The following is a 16209-nucleotide window of genomic DNA, read 5'->3' as shown; positions in this document are numbered from 1 at the left end:
AAAGACAACGATTGCAGGAATGATGTCTGTTCTCACCACTGAACACCTAGCACTTAGCAGCATGCTTGGCACATAGGAGGTATTCGATATGGTTTGATGAAGACCATTCCAATGAATTGCACTCCAGACAGAGAAATTAATGTGATGAAGAAAAACCGTGAGGCTTTGAAATGGACAAAAAGATTATGGGACAGTCCTGCTGAGTGGACTGTTTTCCCTTGCCTTTGAGCTATTTTATAACTCCTTTAAGTTGTAGAAAACTGCTAAGGATACAAATGATTCTTGTCCCTGGTGATGCAAATTGTGTATGATGGCGATGCAAATTATTATTGCCTTGTATATATTGACCAACTTTTCATCTTCTTTTTTTTAAGATTTTCTTTTTGGGGTGCCTGGGTGGCTCAGTCATTAAACGTCTGCCTTCGACTCAGGTCATGATCCCAGGGTCCTGGGATCAAGTCCCGCATCAGGCTCCCTGCTCTGTGGGGAGCCTGCTTCTCTCTCTCCAACTCCCCCTTGTGTTCCCTCTCTTGCTGTCTGTCTCTATCAAATAAATAAATAAAATCTTAAAAAAAAATTTTAACACGTGTACATCTCATATCTCTACAAGGATCATAGTCTTACCTTTAAAAAATATCATTTAACAATATGAACAAAAAGACGAGTTTGAAAGTGTGTTTTTGGGAAATAAGGAGTCATCTGGTTGAACTGAAACATGAGATTCTTGGAGGATATCACGATGGAAGAAAGGCTAGATTGGAGTCAGACGGTGCAGAGCCGGAGGGGATGATGCACCATTAAGTGAGACAGAAAACAGGGGGCAGAAACAAGGTCATGGTGCAGCCCAGCCATCTTGGTTCAATTCCCTTTGGCCAAGATACTGTCCCTTGGGCACAACTTGGAGCAAGTCATCTAGCTATGCTGTGCCTGTTTCCTGAACTGGGCTTTGCAACTGAACCTACTACATAGGGGTATTGTGAAGATTGAGTGAGTTAGTTCAATGTAAGACATTTAGAACATTACCTGGTAAAGAATAAGTGCTCAGTGATTATTAACCACTATACTATTGTTACAGTTCACAGTTCTTTGTCCGAAGTAGTTGGGTGCACATGTTTTCAAACTTCGGAATATTTTGGATTTAGAAAGGAAAATGTGTACACTGTATGTGGCATAAGACTCTCAATGGGATCTGGGGTAGCACCCTGTAATCCAATACATAAATATTTCTTCAGTAATATATATGAATATTTATTCCAAGTGAGATAAATACAGATATAAATAGCCTCATAGCAGCCCAAGTCAGGATTGCCTGCCAAATTGATTTGGGTTACGGGAGGTTTGCCCCTCAAATAATTTACCAAAACTTCAGTTTTCAGAAATTTTTGAATTGAAAATAAGGGTTTTCAGAGCTTTGGGGACTCAGGAATTGCAGACAACTGTTACATTAACAAAATAAGAAAAGATCAAATTGAAATAGAATTTGGAATCCCGGAAATTGTTAAGAAAACAAGCTTTTTTAAAATTTTATTTTATTTTTATTTTTAAGGATTTTATATATTTATTAGACAGAGAGAGAGAGAGCACAAGCAGGGAGAGTGGCAGGACCCTGGGATCATGACCTGAGCTGAAAGCAGACGCTTAACCACTGAGCCACCCCGGCACCCCAGAAAGCAAGCTTTTGAATTTGATCACCTCTCCACTTTGGCAAAGTTTTCATTTTTCCTTTTAAAAATTTCAAAGTGGGGCTCCTGGGTGGCTCAGTCATTTAAGCGTCTGCCTTCGGCTCAGGTCATGGTCCCAGGGTCCTGGGATCGAGCCCCATGTGTGGGGCTCCCTGCTGGGCAGGAAGCCTGCTTCTCCCTCTCCCACTCCCCCTGCTTGTGTTCCCTCTCTCACTGTGTCTCTCTCTGTCAAATAAATAAATAAATAAAATCTTTAAAAAAAAAATAAAAATTTCAAAGCAAGGGAGACCAGTAGTTGAGAAGGGCAAGTTTTGTAACCAAACTCAAGGGGTTCACCGCTTGGGGTGCATCAAATTGAACACGACCCAGACAGGTGTCGAAAGCAAAGAACTTTTTATTACTTGTCACAAGTAAGGAGACAGGGAGATAGCTCTCAAAGCACTGTCTCCCCATGGGGTTAGTACAGGAGGCTTTTAGTCAGTGTATCGGGGACGACGGGGTAGAGAGCTTGTGTCCGCACACTGGTTCAAGTGTGCATACCTAGCATGTCAACACACTAGGCATACACTTTTCTGTTCAAAAAATGGCAGAAAACTCCACTGATGGGAGATCTTAATATTATAATGAGCTAAAGGCAACCTCAGGACAGCTCGAGGTCATCTGAGCAGGTCCTCAGCCCCAATCCGGCTCTAACAAGCTCACGTAAGGGCAGGTTAAACACCTAGTTGGGTATCTCCTTGGCTGTAACTGTTGGTTCTGCAAAACAAAACACATTCCATCCCTGCCTTTGTCCCATCCTCCTCCTCCTTTCTACTTTTGGCTTTCAACCTCCAGCTTTGAGTATCATCCCATTGCATCCTAGCTAACATTTTCCCTTTATTATAAATGAAGAAGGGATGATAAAATATCACCATTTTGCAACCTCTAGTGAAATAATGGGTCTAGGCAATGAAGAGTTTCTAGTAGCATTTTAAAAACACAACTATATATTTTGCACCTCCCTTTGGAAGTATCTAACCCACCTATAAAGTACTTTTGCCCCCAAAATTTGAATCTGAATCTGATCAAGCCAGTTTATAGGAAATACAGGTAACAAAGGAACATGATAAACATTGCAACACAATGCTGGGAAAATCCAGACTGTGTGACACTTCTCAAGGCAAAAGACCCGGTTTCTTCAACAAATATATTGCAAGGGGGAAAAAAGGGGCTAGGGACCTACTGATTAAAACAAACCAAAAATATAGCAAGAAATTGCAATATATGGGGGTGCCTGGGTGGCTCAGTCAGTTAAACATCTGCCTTCCGCTCAGGTCATGATCCCAGGGTCCTGGGATCGAGCCCCTGCACTGGGCTCCCTGCTCAGCAAGGGGGATGGTGTCTACTTCTCTCTCTCCCTCTCCCTCTGTGTGTGCTCTCTCTCTAGCTCTCTCTCTCTCAAATAAATAAATAAAATCTTTTAAAAAAAGAAACTGCAATATATGGACCTTATTTGGGTTTTTTCCTGAAAATTTTATTTTATTTTTAATTTTTTTTATTAACATATAATGTATTATTTGTTTCAGGGGTACAGGTCAGTGGTTCATCAGTCTTACACAATACACAGCGCTCACCACAATACATACCCTCCCCAGTGTCCATCACCCAGCCACCCCATCCCCCCACCCCACTCCCCTCCAGCAACCCTCAGTTTGTTTACTGAGATTAAGAGTCTCCTATGATTTATATGGACCTTATTTGAATACCAATATGAACAAACAAACTGCCAAAGAGAACAAGAAAAAAATCTGCTACAGTGAGAGAAATTTGAACATGAACTAGGTATTTGGTAATAGTAGGAAGCTATTTTTAGTTTGGGGAGGTGATTATATTTCTTAAAAGTCTTTATCTTCTAGAGCTACATACAAAATATTTATAGATGAAAAGATATGATGTTTAATATTTGCTTCAAAGTAATCCAGTGAGGATGGCAGGCAGAGGGAGGAGGGTAGGTGAAACCCTGCATTGATAACTTCAGAATTTGTGACTGGAGCATGGTGGTTCATTACATGGTTCTCTCTATTTTTGTTTGAAAATTGTTGTAATAAAGAGGGAAGAAATGGAAAGATACATATCTACACATACACACAGTATAGATTTCCTCCACGTAGACCACTTTGGGATCTAAGTTGGAAAAGACTTTAGGGGCACCTGGGTAGCTCAGTTGGTTAAGTGTCTACCTTCGGCTCAGGTCATGATCCTGGAGTTTAGGGATCGAGCACCACGTCCTCAACGGCTCCCTGCTCAGCGGGGAGTCTGCCTACCCCCCCAGCACGTGTTCTCTCTCTCTCCCTCCCCTCACTCACTTTCTCAAATAAATAAATAAAAATCTTAAAAAAGACTTTAGTGCTTATAAAGGGTATTTGAATACTACTGTTAGGAGAAAAAGATGGGAAAATAAAATTTACTGAAACAAAGATTTTAAAATATACAACTCGAATCCGATGTAAATGATTTAAGAAAAATATTTAGCCTGAAATTTAAGATGATATATGGAAGAGATGAAATCACCAAGGAGTTTTAGGAGAGCTTGTCAAAGCCGACTTCGGTACCAGTTTAGGGTGGAATAAAGGGAGTTTCCAGGATCAGTTTGTCTTTGACCTGGCTTTGTTTTTTTTTGTTGTTTGTTTGTTTGTTTGTTTGTTTTTTAGTAGTAGTAGTAAAAGGAAAAGAGTAGGTTGACCTCTTACACTGATTCTGAAAATAATGAGTGATCTAGTTTCCATAACGCCAGCAGGTGGCGCATTTTTTGGCTTTTTTCCCCCCAAGCTAAGAAAAATTTGAGAACCAGTATGAATATATGAAAAGAAGAAATGCTGCCTTTTCATCCTTCGTATTCTGTTTCTCTCAGGGTAAATACTTCACAAGAATAAAAGTAGAATAATCTTTGTTTTGCTGTTTCTTTTCCACTTTAGCGAAGGCTTGGATTTTGTGTTAAATTGTCAAATAATTCCTCGTTTCACTTTTTCTGTAATAAAACATAGCTGATTAAAATCTCAAGTGGCTGCCAATCTTTACACTGTGGGATGCCTCAGGACGTGGTCAAGACCCTAAACTCCAGTGAACCAGAAAGCCAAAGTGCATTTCACAGGGTGCTCTGACCCATCATGCTTTATGGCTTGCGTCCTGGGACTTCATGTTGCTTTCAGTGCCTCTGAAAGTTTCCCAAGTGGGACTGAAGGTTTCAGCGTAGCCTGGGACAATCTCTCCACCCACCCTGGTCCAGCTCCCTGAAGAATGTCCAGGGCTGAGGAAGTCGTGGTGCTCTGTTTCTCTCAGGGAAAGCCTTAAGTGGATGCTTTCTGATGTAGAAGCCCCGCAGCAGGACACAAATCAACCTTCCGTTCATATGATAGACACAGCGTGTCCTCAGCATCTTTGGAACGATCCGGAGGCCTCTGAGAAGAAGCGAAGTGAAAATCCCCATTCTCTACCGCTTTGACTTTGGGCTAAGTTTGCTGTAAATCAATCTGAAAAATAGCTGCAAGTATTTTGTTGTTTGCTCCAAGGCAGAGGAAAGGGACATAGGTCATTTCATTTCTAAGGGAATACCCAATTGTCAGTGCCCATTACACATACGTTCATAATAGAAACTTACGAGATCAACTTTATGGTGAGAAATACCTCAGAGAGGAGCTCTTGGTGCTAATTTAATCAAATGCTATTATTTTTCACTGAATCAACCTTTTTATTACTACCTCTAGAAAAATGCTTCCTGTAATGTATCAGACTCTTTGAAGTAGAACTTAACTTCATAAAATGATTCAATAATAATAACTCCCATAGGCTTTTTCTTTTTTTTTTAAGTTATTTATTTATTTATTGAGAGGGAGAGAGAATGATAGAGAGAGAGCATGAGAGGGAGGAGGGTCAGAGGGAGAAGCAGACTCCCTGCTGAGCAGGGAGCCTGATGTGGGACTCGATCCCAGGACTCCAGGATCATGACCTGAGCCGAAGGCAGTTGCTTAACCAACTGAGCCACTAAGGTGCCCCTCCCATAGGCTTTTTCAATCAAACATTAAAGAATGTCCTTTTTGGAGCACCTGGGTGGCTCAGTCAGTTGAGCATCTGACTCCTGATTTTGGCTCAGGTCATGATCTCAGGGTCGGTGAAATCGAGCCCTGTGTTGGGCTCACGCTCAGCGGGGAGTCTGCTTGTCCTTCTCCCTCTGCTCCTACCCCCACTCGTGCTCACGCTCTCTCTCTCTCTCAAATAAATAAAATCTTTTTTTACTGTCCTTTTTTTTCTTTTATACCTGTCTTGTTTACAATAATACTCATCACAAAACTTCAGGAAATCCAGAATACAACAAAGAAGAAAATAAGGATTACCTATAATTCCACTGGACTTTTAAATATATATGCATCACACATATTTTTTTCTTAAGTAGTCTCCACGCCCAGCATGGAGCCCAACATGAAGCTTCGACTCATGACCCTGAAATCAAGACCTAAGCTGAGAACAAGAGTCAAATGCTTAGCCAACTGAGCCATCCAGGTGCTCCATGCATCATATGTTTTTAAATGGAACTCAGTTTGCTGAGTTGTGTTTTTTTTGAATAACACCCCCCCCCCGCCGCCTCCCTTCTTATTTTTTTTTTGTTTGTTTGCTGAGTTTTTTTTAACAATGTCTTTCATTTAATGATGGATTGTGGACATCATTGCATATTCATAAATATAGATATACCATATTATATTCTTTTTTAAAAAGCATGGAGGAGAAAGCAGTATTTATAGTACTAAGCATAAATGTCTTTAGGGATTTTTTTAAAAAGATTTTATTTATTTATTTGTCAGAGACAAAGAGAGAGAGCACAAGCAGGCGAAGCAGCAGGCAGAGGGAGAAGCAGGGAGCCCGATGCAGAACTTGATCCCAGACCCTGGGATCATGACCTGAGCCGAAGGCAGATGCTTAACCAACTGAGCCACCCAGACGTCCCTTTAGGGACTTTTTTTAAATTGAGAAATAAAATACATAAAGTGCATAAAGTTTCATGTATATCCCAATAAATTTTTACACACGTAAATGTGTTTGTTTTCTTGGGCTGCCACAACAAAATACCATAGACTGAGTACCTTAAACAACATAAATTTATTTCTCACACTTTGGGAGGCTGGGAAGTCCCAGATCGAGGTGCTGGCAAGGTAGGTTTCATCCTGAGGCATCTTTGTCTTGGAGAAAAAGAGAGAAGAGAGAACTTGCACTCACAAGCTCTCTGATGTCTCTTCTTAGCAGGGCACAAATATTACTAGATCAGGCCTTCACCTTTATGACTCACTTAACCTTAAAGGCCTTGTCTCCAGTGTCACACTCACCGGAGGGTCACACTGCGGGTTACCTTCAACATGTTAAATTGGGGGGGGGGGCACACAATTCAGTCCATAGCAGTAAGGTTATTTTTTAAGAAGAATAAAGCTTTCTATACTATATTACTTAAGTTATATATCTGCATACACAAATCAAACGAAAAAATGATTTTATTGGATAATTTAGGAGAATGATTTTTGTGGATCCTTTGGCATTTGTTCCCTACTGGAACATAAACTCCATGTGGGCAAAGATTTGTGTCTTTTCTCTTCATTGCTAAAGTCTCATGTCCAGAACACAGTGAGTAGCGTATAACTGGTGCCCATTATTTATTGAATGAACAATGGAATGTTTTCTTTTTTCTTTCTTTTTTTGGAGGAGGGAGGCAGTATCAGAGCTTAGGAGTCACAGAACACTAAGACAGACTACCTTGATTGAATCTCAGTTCTATTACTTACCAGTTCTTTTACCTTTGACAAGTTACTTAAGCTCTCTGTGCCTTAGTTTTCTCTTCTGCAAAATGGGCATTTCAGGGTTGTTGTGGTAAGAATTAATTAATAGGTTTAAGCCATTTAGTATAGGATTTAATATATACTAGGTAGAAGTAAATACCTTGAAGTAGGTAATGTTAGATATTTGCATTTAGGGTTAATTGTCCTTTTTATATGCAGTCACAACCTAAGAAAATATCCTGTGAAGTCAGTTATATGGGATGATGGTCGCCTTGGCTTTTGATAAAGAAATATTGAGACATAGCGGTTATGTGACTTGTGATATTTAAAGTAAGGCAGTATATTTGCATTTTCCTGGAATTGTTTATTAGTTGGATTTTTATAATTATTTAATCACTAGTTTACAAACTCTGAACCTAGTTTAACCCCCTAAATTCTATATATGCATGCAACATCTATGAAGTCATTAATTTGTGGATATATATAGTCTCCTATCTTTTGGACCCTGTTATGATTTTTAAAAATACAAATTTATATCCTCCTTTAGTTATTAGGCATTTTCGCAAGCAGTGGAAGCTGAAAGTACAACTATTAACATGCAGATCCCATGGGGGGAAAAAATGGGAAAAAGAAATAAAAACAAAAACAAAAAAACATGCAGAATCCCTAAATCTGGGGATGATGAAAAGGGAGTCCTCAAAAAAATAAATAAATAAATAAAATAAAAATTAAAGAACAACTGCTTAAAAAACAAACAAAAAACCCCACTTCTTTAGTGGCTCCATTATATAATTTCCATATATGAGGAAATTCTTGTAATTTCATATTAATATATTGTAAATCTTGATCTCCTAATCAGAATTGTAGAGAATCTCTTTCCTGTGTTTGCCTGTAACTATGAAACCAGAGGTCCACTTTTGGCCCACGGCTTGGAGGCCAGCCTGGGCATAAACTACAACTCCCAGGATTCCTGGGTGGGAGCTCCTGGAAGTTGTGGTTCATTCTGCATTCCGCTACCGCCCACCCTACCTATCCTGTCGCAACCCGTGCCCTGGGCTCGGGCTCCGAATGGGTACCGCCCATGGTCATCTCCTGGAATTTTCTTTATTGCTTTGTCATTTTTTTTTTTTTTTCTTTCTCGAGTTGTCATTTTTCTGTTGTGTTTCCCCTGTTAGCTGTTACGCACACCCAAGGACGGCTGCTGAGGAGAAGCTGAGAGCAAGTGTTAACCCGGAAGGTGTGAACCCGGAAGTGAAAGTGAGACAGTGTCTGTCGGGCTGAAATGTAGCAGGTCACAGAAGGTTCCGGCTTCAGAAAGGAAAGCTGTCGTCCTTTGTTCTTTTTCTTAGGTACTCACAATTATTTTTTTTCCTCTTTTTTTTGATCTTAGAAAAAGTATTTTTCCACCCCCATTTTTTTTTTTCCATGTTGCCTCGGTAGGATCCCTCCGTGTACTGAGTTACAAAGTGTGGCTTACACGTGTTGCTGTAGCGCAGGCTTGGTGTCCCTTCTGACCTGCCGACCTAGAGTATCAGAGTAACGCTGCTACTGCGGTGGGTGATGGGGAAGACGGGCGGTGCTCGGGCACAGGTAACCCTAGCGAGTGGTTTGTTGTGGTGTTTGTTTTGTTGTGTTCTCTTAACATTGAGGTTCAAGACCTTAAGAGTTACTCATTCTACTACTGTTTCTAGGATGGAAATTTTAGCTAGAAGTGTTCTAACAAAAATGTGTCATCCTTTGGTCTGTTTTTTCAAATGGACACACTTCTCTGATGTGCTTGAGACTAGATGTAAAGACACACGGGAACTTCTGCTGAAGGACTGTAACGTGTGTGGCTGCTGGGCATTGGTGCGTTTTTCCACAGTCTTTTTCCAAATGGGCTTCAGATGTTAAAGTTCATTGGCAGAATCCTGCAAAATCTGAATGTTTTGGAGACCATTCTGAATATGTTATTTTCTAGGAGATAATGATATTCAAGTTAGCTGACTTACAATGATCAAATGAGTTAATAAATGAATGCACCGCCTAGTGTAGTAGGAACACGGGAAACAGTAAAAGTTGATTCTCATAAAATTTGGACCCTTATTTCAACTTTGAACCTCAGAATTTTAGGAGCAAAGTGTTTTTCCTAAAATACTTTATCTTTTCCCTTTCTTAATAAAACTATTCTGTGCTTTTGTTAGCTTTTGATTATGTCTATTAGAGGGGTGAAGAACAGGAAATTCATGTACACAGCCAGTTTCACCTAACTTGTAATTTTTTAAAGTAACTATTTTTTCCTGATTGTGACAGTAATACGTGCTGTGGGTATAAAAATATTAAAAACACCGAAAGGTAGAAAAAACAGAAAGCAAGCAAAAGGTATCCACAATCCCACAACTAGAAATCATCTTATTAACGTTTTGGTGTGTTTCTTTTTTAGGTTGTTTTTTTTCCTCAAAAAATATTCTGTTTACCTTTTTTACTTATATATCATATATCATAGAAAATCTTGAAAACCTAATTGAGATTATATTGTTTTGCATTCTGCTTTTTTCACTTAATGCAAATAATGCCACCCTCCCTTTTTACCTGGCCTACTTTCTTAGTCTGTTAATATCTGAAGTTTTCATCCTTCAGGATCTTAGCTGAAAGGTAAGCACCTGATTGTAGAATTGAGAATGGAAAGCGCTGAGCTCTGAACAGGCAAACTGCATTCTAGTATGAGCTCTGCCTCTGTCTGGCTGAGTAAATAATCATGATTAAGTTACTTGACTTCCTTGGACATCTGGATACCTAAAATTAAAGAATTAGACAAGAAAACAGTTAATATTTCCTTCAAACTTTAGAAATCTATGTATATGTGAACCACCTAAAACTTGCATGATTATTTCATACCTTTCAAGTGCTTGTTGACGTACTCAGTTCTAGATCCTGGATACTTTCTAGGAAGTAGCTGATTGAACCCAGTCTATTGATGTATTTATTAATTATGCTCCTACTCATTTGCCATCGTTAATTATATACATTGAGTAAATAGAAAACCGTGCTATCTTCGTTTATTTTAATATGTTAGATTCAGAGGTATGAAGAATTATTTTCCTTTTATGAATTACTGAATTTTCAGACTGTGTTTGGAGCTGCCTGTGCCCATGAATGGAACAAGATTTCTTGAGGCTCCTTCCAGCTTTTGTATTTGTAGAGTTGATTTTTTTTTTTTCAGATTGTGTTTATTATATTTCAGATGCTGAGATGAATCGTCACCTGTGTGCTTGGCTTTTTAGACATTCATCTCTTAATGGTCCCCGCCAGTACCACCTCCAGCCCCAATCTCATCAATTTACACAGATCCATCTTAATACAAGGCTGTGGATTTTTAGACAAAACAGGAATCGCATTCTCCATCATCTGCTAAATAAGAATTGTCCCAGGAGATATTGTCATCAGTCCAAGATGCTGTGGAAGCATAAAGCACTACAGAAATATATGGAGGACCTGAATAAGGAGTACCGGACGCTTGATGAGTGTTTGCAGCATATGTCTGTGAATGAAGGGGACCGGAAGTCCTTGAATCGAAGGCATGCTGAGTTGGCACCACTTGCAGCCATTTACCAAGAAATTCAGGAGGCTGAGCAAGCAATTGAAGAATTAGATTCAATGTGTAAAAGTAGGTAAAAGATATGTGTGTGTAAAGGATGTTATTGATTTTATAGGTTAAAGCTTTCTTGAATGCAGTCTTTTAAAAAGCTTAGAATGAATACAGTCTATACTCGGAGAAGACAGGATTCTACCCTGGGTGTTTGATGTATTTTGGCTACTAAAAATCAACTACTAAGAGACCAAACTCCTCGTGGTGCTTGCCAAGAAGTTTTTAGGGTCTAAGAGACTGAATATTGACCTTTACCGAAGCTTTAATTTACTGAGCAGGCCTTTACTGAGCACTTTCCTACATACATGGCAGAGACACAAAAATATAGTTCCTACCCCATCAAAGGGTATTATTTCATCCAGGTATTATTTCATCATCCCAGAAAGAACCCTGCACCTTGTAGCCACTTGCCCCAATGCCCCCTTCCCTACCAACCCGAGGCAACTGCTAATCTACTTTCTAGATTTACTTATTTCAGGCATTGTATATAAGTGGAGTCATATAATTTGTCCTTTATGACTGGCTTCTTTCATTTAGCATAATATTTTCTTTTTCTTTTTCTTTTTTTTTTTTTTAAAGATTTTATTTATTTATTTGACAGAGAGAGAGATAGCGAGAGCAGGAACACAAGCAGGGGGAGTGGGAGAGGGAGAAGCAGGCTTCCCGCCGAGCAGGGAGCCCGATGTGGGACTCGATCCCAGGACCCTGGGATCATGACCTGAGCCGAAGGCAGACGCTTAACGACTGAGCCACCCAGGCGCCCTAGCATAATATTTTCAAGTTTCATCTATGTTGTAGCATGTATTTGTATTTCATGTCTTTTTATTGTGGGACTATATTCCATTGTATGGATCTACCACATTTTATTTTTATTTATCCATTTATCACTTAATGGATATTGTGTTGTTTCCACTTTTTGGTTATTATGAACAATGGTGCTACAATTGCCTATCATAACTCTACATTTGACCTTTTGAGGAGTTGCCAGACTGTTTTCCAAAGTGGCTGCACCATTTTTACTCTGCCCTTTTGATTCTAGCTATCCTAGTGGGTGTAAAATGGTATCTGAGTATGGCTTTGATTTGCATTTCCCTGATTAATGATGTTGAGCATCTTTTCATGTGCCTGTTGCCCATTTGTATCTCATCTTTGGATAAATGACTGTTCAGATCCTTTGCTCGTTTTTAAAATGAGTTATTTGTCCTATTAATGAGTTGTGAGAGTTCTTTATATTATAGCCACAAATTCCTTATCAGATATATGATATGCAAAACTTTGCTCCTATGGGTTATCTTTTGAAGCACCATAATTTTTTAGTTTTGATGATGTCAAATTTATCTTTTTTTCTGCTGTTGCTTGTGTTTTTGGTGTTATATGTAAGAAACTGTTGTGTAACCCACGGTTACAAAGGGTACATCTGTGTTTTCTTCTGAGGTTAAATTTTTTTTTTAAAGATTTTATTTATTTGTTTGAGAGAGAGAGTGAGAGAGAGACAGAGAGAGAGAGAGAGAGACCACGAGCAGGGGGAGGGGCAGAGGGAGAAGCAGGCTCCCGCTGAGCAAGGAGCCCAATATAGGATTCAATCCCAGGACCCCAGGATCATGACCTGAGCCGAAGGCAGACACTGAACTGACTGAGCCACCCAGGTGTCCCGAGAGTTAAATTTTTTAACCTTACATTTAATTCTTTGATCTGTGTGAGAGGTGTTTATTTTTAGTTTTGATATTTCTTAATATTGCTATTGCCTTAACATTTTTTCTCATATGACAATTTTCCAAAATGTACAGAAGTTGAGACAAAAACACAATGGACTAACCTGGGATTCAACATTTATCCAGATAGTGCTATAGGCTTTTAGTTTCTAAACTTTCTTCTGTGCTCCATCCTGTTCCATTAAGTGTTAGAGATGTTAAGCAATGTCAAGGCCAGTCACAGTTATACCTGTAAAGTCCTGGATGTCCTACCTTCTATTGGTGGTACCATGAGTTTCTCACTATGCTTAATGAGGATTTTTTTTTTTTTTTACTCTGCATTATGCCACTCAAATTTGTAATTAATTAGTTTGGGGAAGGTTCTTTGCATATAATAGGAACTTACTAAATGCTTATAAATTAAATTGACATAATCTCTTTGAGCCTTGGTTGTATCACCAGTATACAGTGGTGTATACATTGTATCACCATATAACTGAGATTGGATTGGGTTGTTTCTGAAGTCTCTTCTAGGTCTAAAAGTCTGCTCTTCTGTAATAACAGTGATAAAAGCAACATTTACAGCCCTACCACGTGCTAGGCACTAAGCTAAGTATTTTACAAATATTATCTCATTTGAATATTCACAATAATCTTATGAGGTAGGAATTATTATTAATGTCCCCATTTTATTGATGAAGAAACTGAGAGCTTAAAATGCCAAAGGTCACTCAGCCAATCAGGCAAGGAGCAAGGATTTGAACCCAATCAGTGAGATTCCACAGCCTCTATTCTTAGCCACTGCACAATGAGTCCAGTTCCAACAGAGTCTGCCTCTGTAGTGTACCTTTCATGAGTCCCCTTCTTATATCTTTATTATATCTCATCCTGGATAATTACAATACATTCCTGACTTGTCATGCCACTTCCAGGCTTTCCCAGTCCACGTACAACTGTAATCAGATTACTCCCCTGCTCAAAATCTTCAGTAGCTCCCATTGCCTATAAATATAGATTTCTCGATTTGTTATTTAAGAGCGTCTGCAGAAGGGCCCCTGGGTGGCTCAATCAGTTAAGCATCTGCCTTCAGATCAGGTCATGATCCCGGGGTCCTGTGATTGAGTCTGCTTCTCTATCTCCCTCTCCCTGCCCCCCCACTTGTGCTCTCTCTCTCTCTCATAAATAAATAAAATCTTTAAAAAAAAAAAAAAAAGAGCTTCTGCAAAGTGACACCAGCTTTTCTGTATAGTGTATTAATTCCCTTTGCATATGCTACCTTCCAAGAAAAATAGAGAACTTGCTGTTCCCTGAATACACATACCCATGTCATCCCATATCTGTCTTTGCACACATTGTTACCCACCAATCTTACCTTGTTAAAATTCATTTCACTTATAAAGTGTGGCTTGGATGTCATACTTTGGCTTCAATCCCCTCTGCAAAACAAAAATGTTACATTTCTCTGTTTTGAATTTTGATCCTTTATATAATTGTCTTAATTTCTGTCCCTTCCTTCATTATGTGTTCCTCAAAGACTGAGCCTGTGTCTTACTCATTTTTAGATTTCCTGCAGCACCAAACATAGGATATAATAGACTCTCAAACCTTTCTTGATATAATGAAATTGAATTAGGTTAGATTTCACACATCAGTAAATAATAAGAGGGCACAAAAATAATTTTATGTGACTGCACATCAGGTTTTTCTGATGTCTTTGACCCAGCAGGTACTTATATGAAGTAATGTCAGCCTAGTTTCCATTTGTGGTATAAGTGCATAATGTGGGGCCACTAGTGATATTAAAATTCTGCAACAGATGATCCATAATTAGAATTTAGTTCAGATGGCATCTATCCAGGAAGCCTTCCTCAAGTGCTAAGGTCTGGGTTAGACCCACTCCTTTATGCCTTCATGGCACTGTCCTGTCACATACTGTGATCGTGTGTACATGTCGATCTTTCCTACCAGACTGAGCCCTTAAGGCCTGGAACCATGTTTTATTCACCCCTGTGTCCCCAACAACTAGCAGAGTATCTGGTGCGTAGTAAGTGTTAGATGTTGAAAGTATGAATGAGGCATAGAATCCCACCAGACCTTAATGACTTCCATGACCAGGAAAGAAATTTCAAAGAGCCTTCTCTGTTTTATAATTATGATTTTTCATTTCTGTTTTCTTCTTTACTATTAAGAATCAAACATTTCTATATCACCTTGCAAGCATCACCACTAACAAATGGAGTCTAGGTACCTAGAGCAATGGAGTCAAAGGTTATGAGATCTACTATCTCTCATTGTTAGCTTTTTTGTTGGGAGTTCCAGGATTTAACTTTCTGCTTTTGAAATGATGTGAAAAGGACCATTGTTTCCATAAAGCAGAGGTTACAAAGATGTTTTGTTTGACTTACAGGGTGTTTTTAAAAACTGTTTACTAGGTATAAATATTTCAAGAGATTTCAAAATTCTAAGAGTTCTTATTTCTGACTTTGGAAAAAAAAAAAAAAAAGGAGGCTCCAGCCCTCCTGGATTACCCACAGTGTGCTGAGTAATGGCTGCTACCTTTAAGACAAGAAATGGTCACTCCATTTACTCCAAAACTTACCTTATTTGAGTTTATATTTAATTAACCAGTCCTTTTTCAAGCTTGTTTTATTAATCATTGATTCCTGTAATTAGTTCTAGACATTCAAATCATAAACTCTTTGGGGCAGTGATCATACTTCTTTACACAATGAATTTTTTTAGATATGCTTCACAAGTACTTATTAATATTCTTTATTCTAACTCTTCTTTTGTATAATCCCTCCTTCACAACTGAAATAAAATTTATAGACAGAATTAGGTAGCTAATTTAAGAGTTTCCCTGTAAGTATTTAAAAACATTTATAATTTTTGTTGATGGTTTGTAGGTCTAAATAAACAAGATGAAAAGCAGTTACAAGAACTCGCATTGGAAGAGAGGCAAACCATTGCTCAAAAAATCCATATATTATATAGTGAGGTATGTTTTAGGAGGTAAACTACTCAATTGTGTTAATATAAAAGAATACTGTTTTACTGGGCTATGCTTTGGTGTTCAAAGTACTTTCTAAACACCAGTTTATTAAATCTTCTTTTATGATAAATGATTAAGCTGGGTTTAGTACTGTAATTTGCTACAGAATGAGATTGAAGCCATTGGGATGCTGAAGAATAAAACATCACTTTCCCCCTCACCTCCATGAGTAACTATATTCCAAAGCTGTTAACTTGCCAGGTGAGGAGACAGATGCTGGTAAAGAAATTTAGTTCACCAAGAGGAAGAATCAGGGGTTCTTTTTTTTTTTTTTTTTTTTAAAGATTTTATTTATTTATTTGAGAGAGAGAGAATGAGAGACAGAGAGCATGAGAGGGAGGGGGGTCAGAGGGAGAAG

The 16209-nt window shown here is 38.7% G+C and overlaps 1 protein-coding gene across 8 annotated transcripts in view; it reads left to right on the top strand.

The window, feature by feature from the left end:
- MTRF1 (mitochondrial translation release factor 1) overlaps nucleotides 1-16209 on the top strand; it is a 65116-nt gene that overhangs the window by 10164 nt on the left and 38743 nt on the right. For 2 of the 8 annotated variants that reach the window (XM_036119252.2, XM_036119244.2), the window contains exons 2-5: nucleotides 8656-8829; nucleotides 8921-9070; nucleotides 10704-11126; nucleotides 15706-15797. In XM_036119252.2, the coding sequence (XP_035975145.1) occupies nucleotides 10712-11126; nucleotides 15706-15797 (507 nt within the window). In that variant the 5' untranslated portion in view covers nucleotides 8656-8829; nucleotides 8921-9070; nucleotides 10704-10711. The other 6 variants (XR_013446938.1, XM_078070306.1, XM_036119239.2 and 3 more) reach the window with 6 other exon arrangements.

The sequence above is a fragment of the Halichoerus grypus genome, chromosome 4, assembly GCF_964656455.1.
Source record: "Halichoerus grypus chromosome 4, mHalGry1.hap1.1, whole genome shotgun sequence".
In the NCBI taxonomy this organism is placed as follows: domain Eukaryota; kingdom Metazoa; phylum Chordata; class Mammalia; order Carnivora; family Phocidae; genus Halichoerus; species Halichoerus grypus.
The sequence above is the reverse complement of the archived record's forward strand: the minus strand, read 5'-3'. Positions and strand labels throughout refer to the sequence as shown.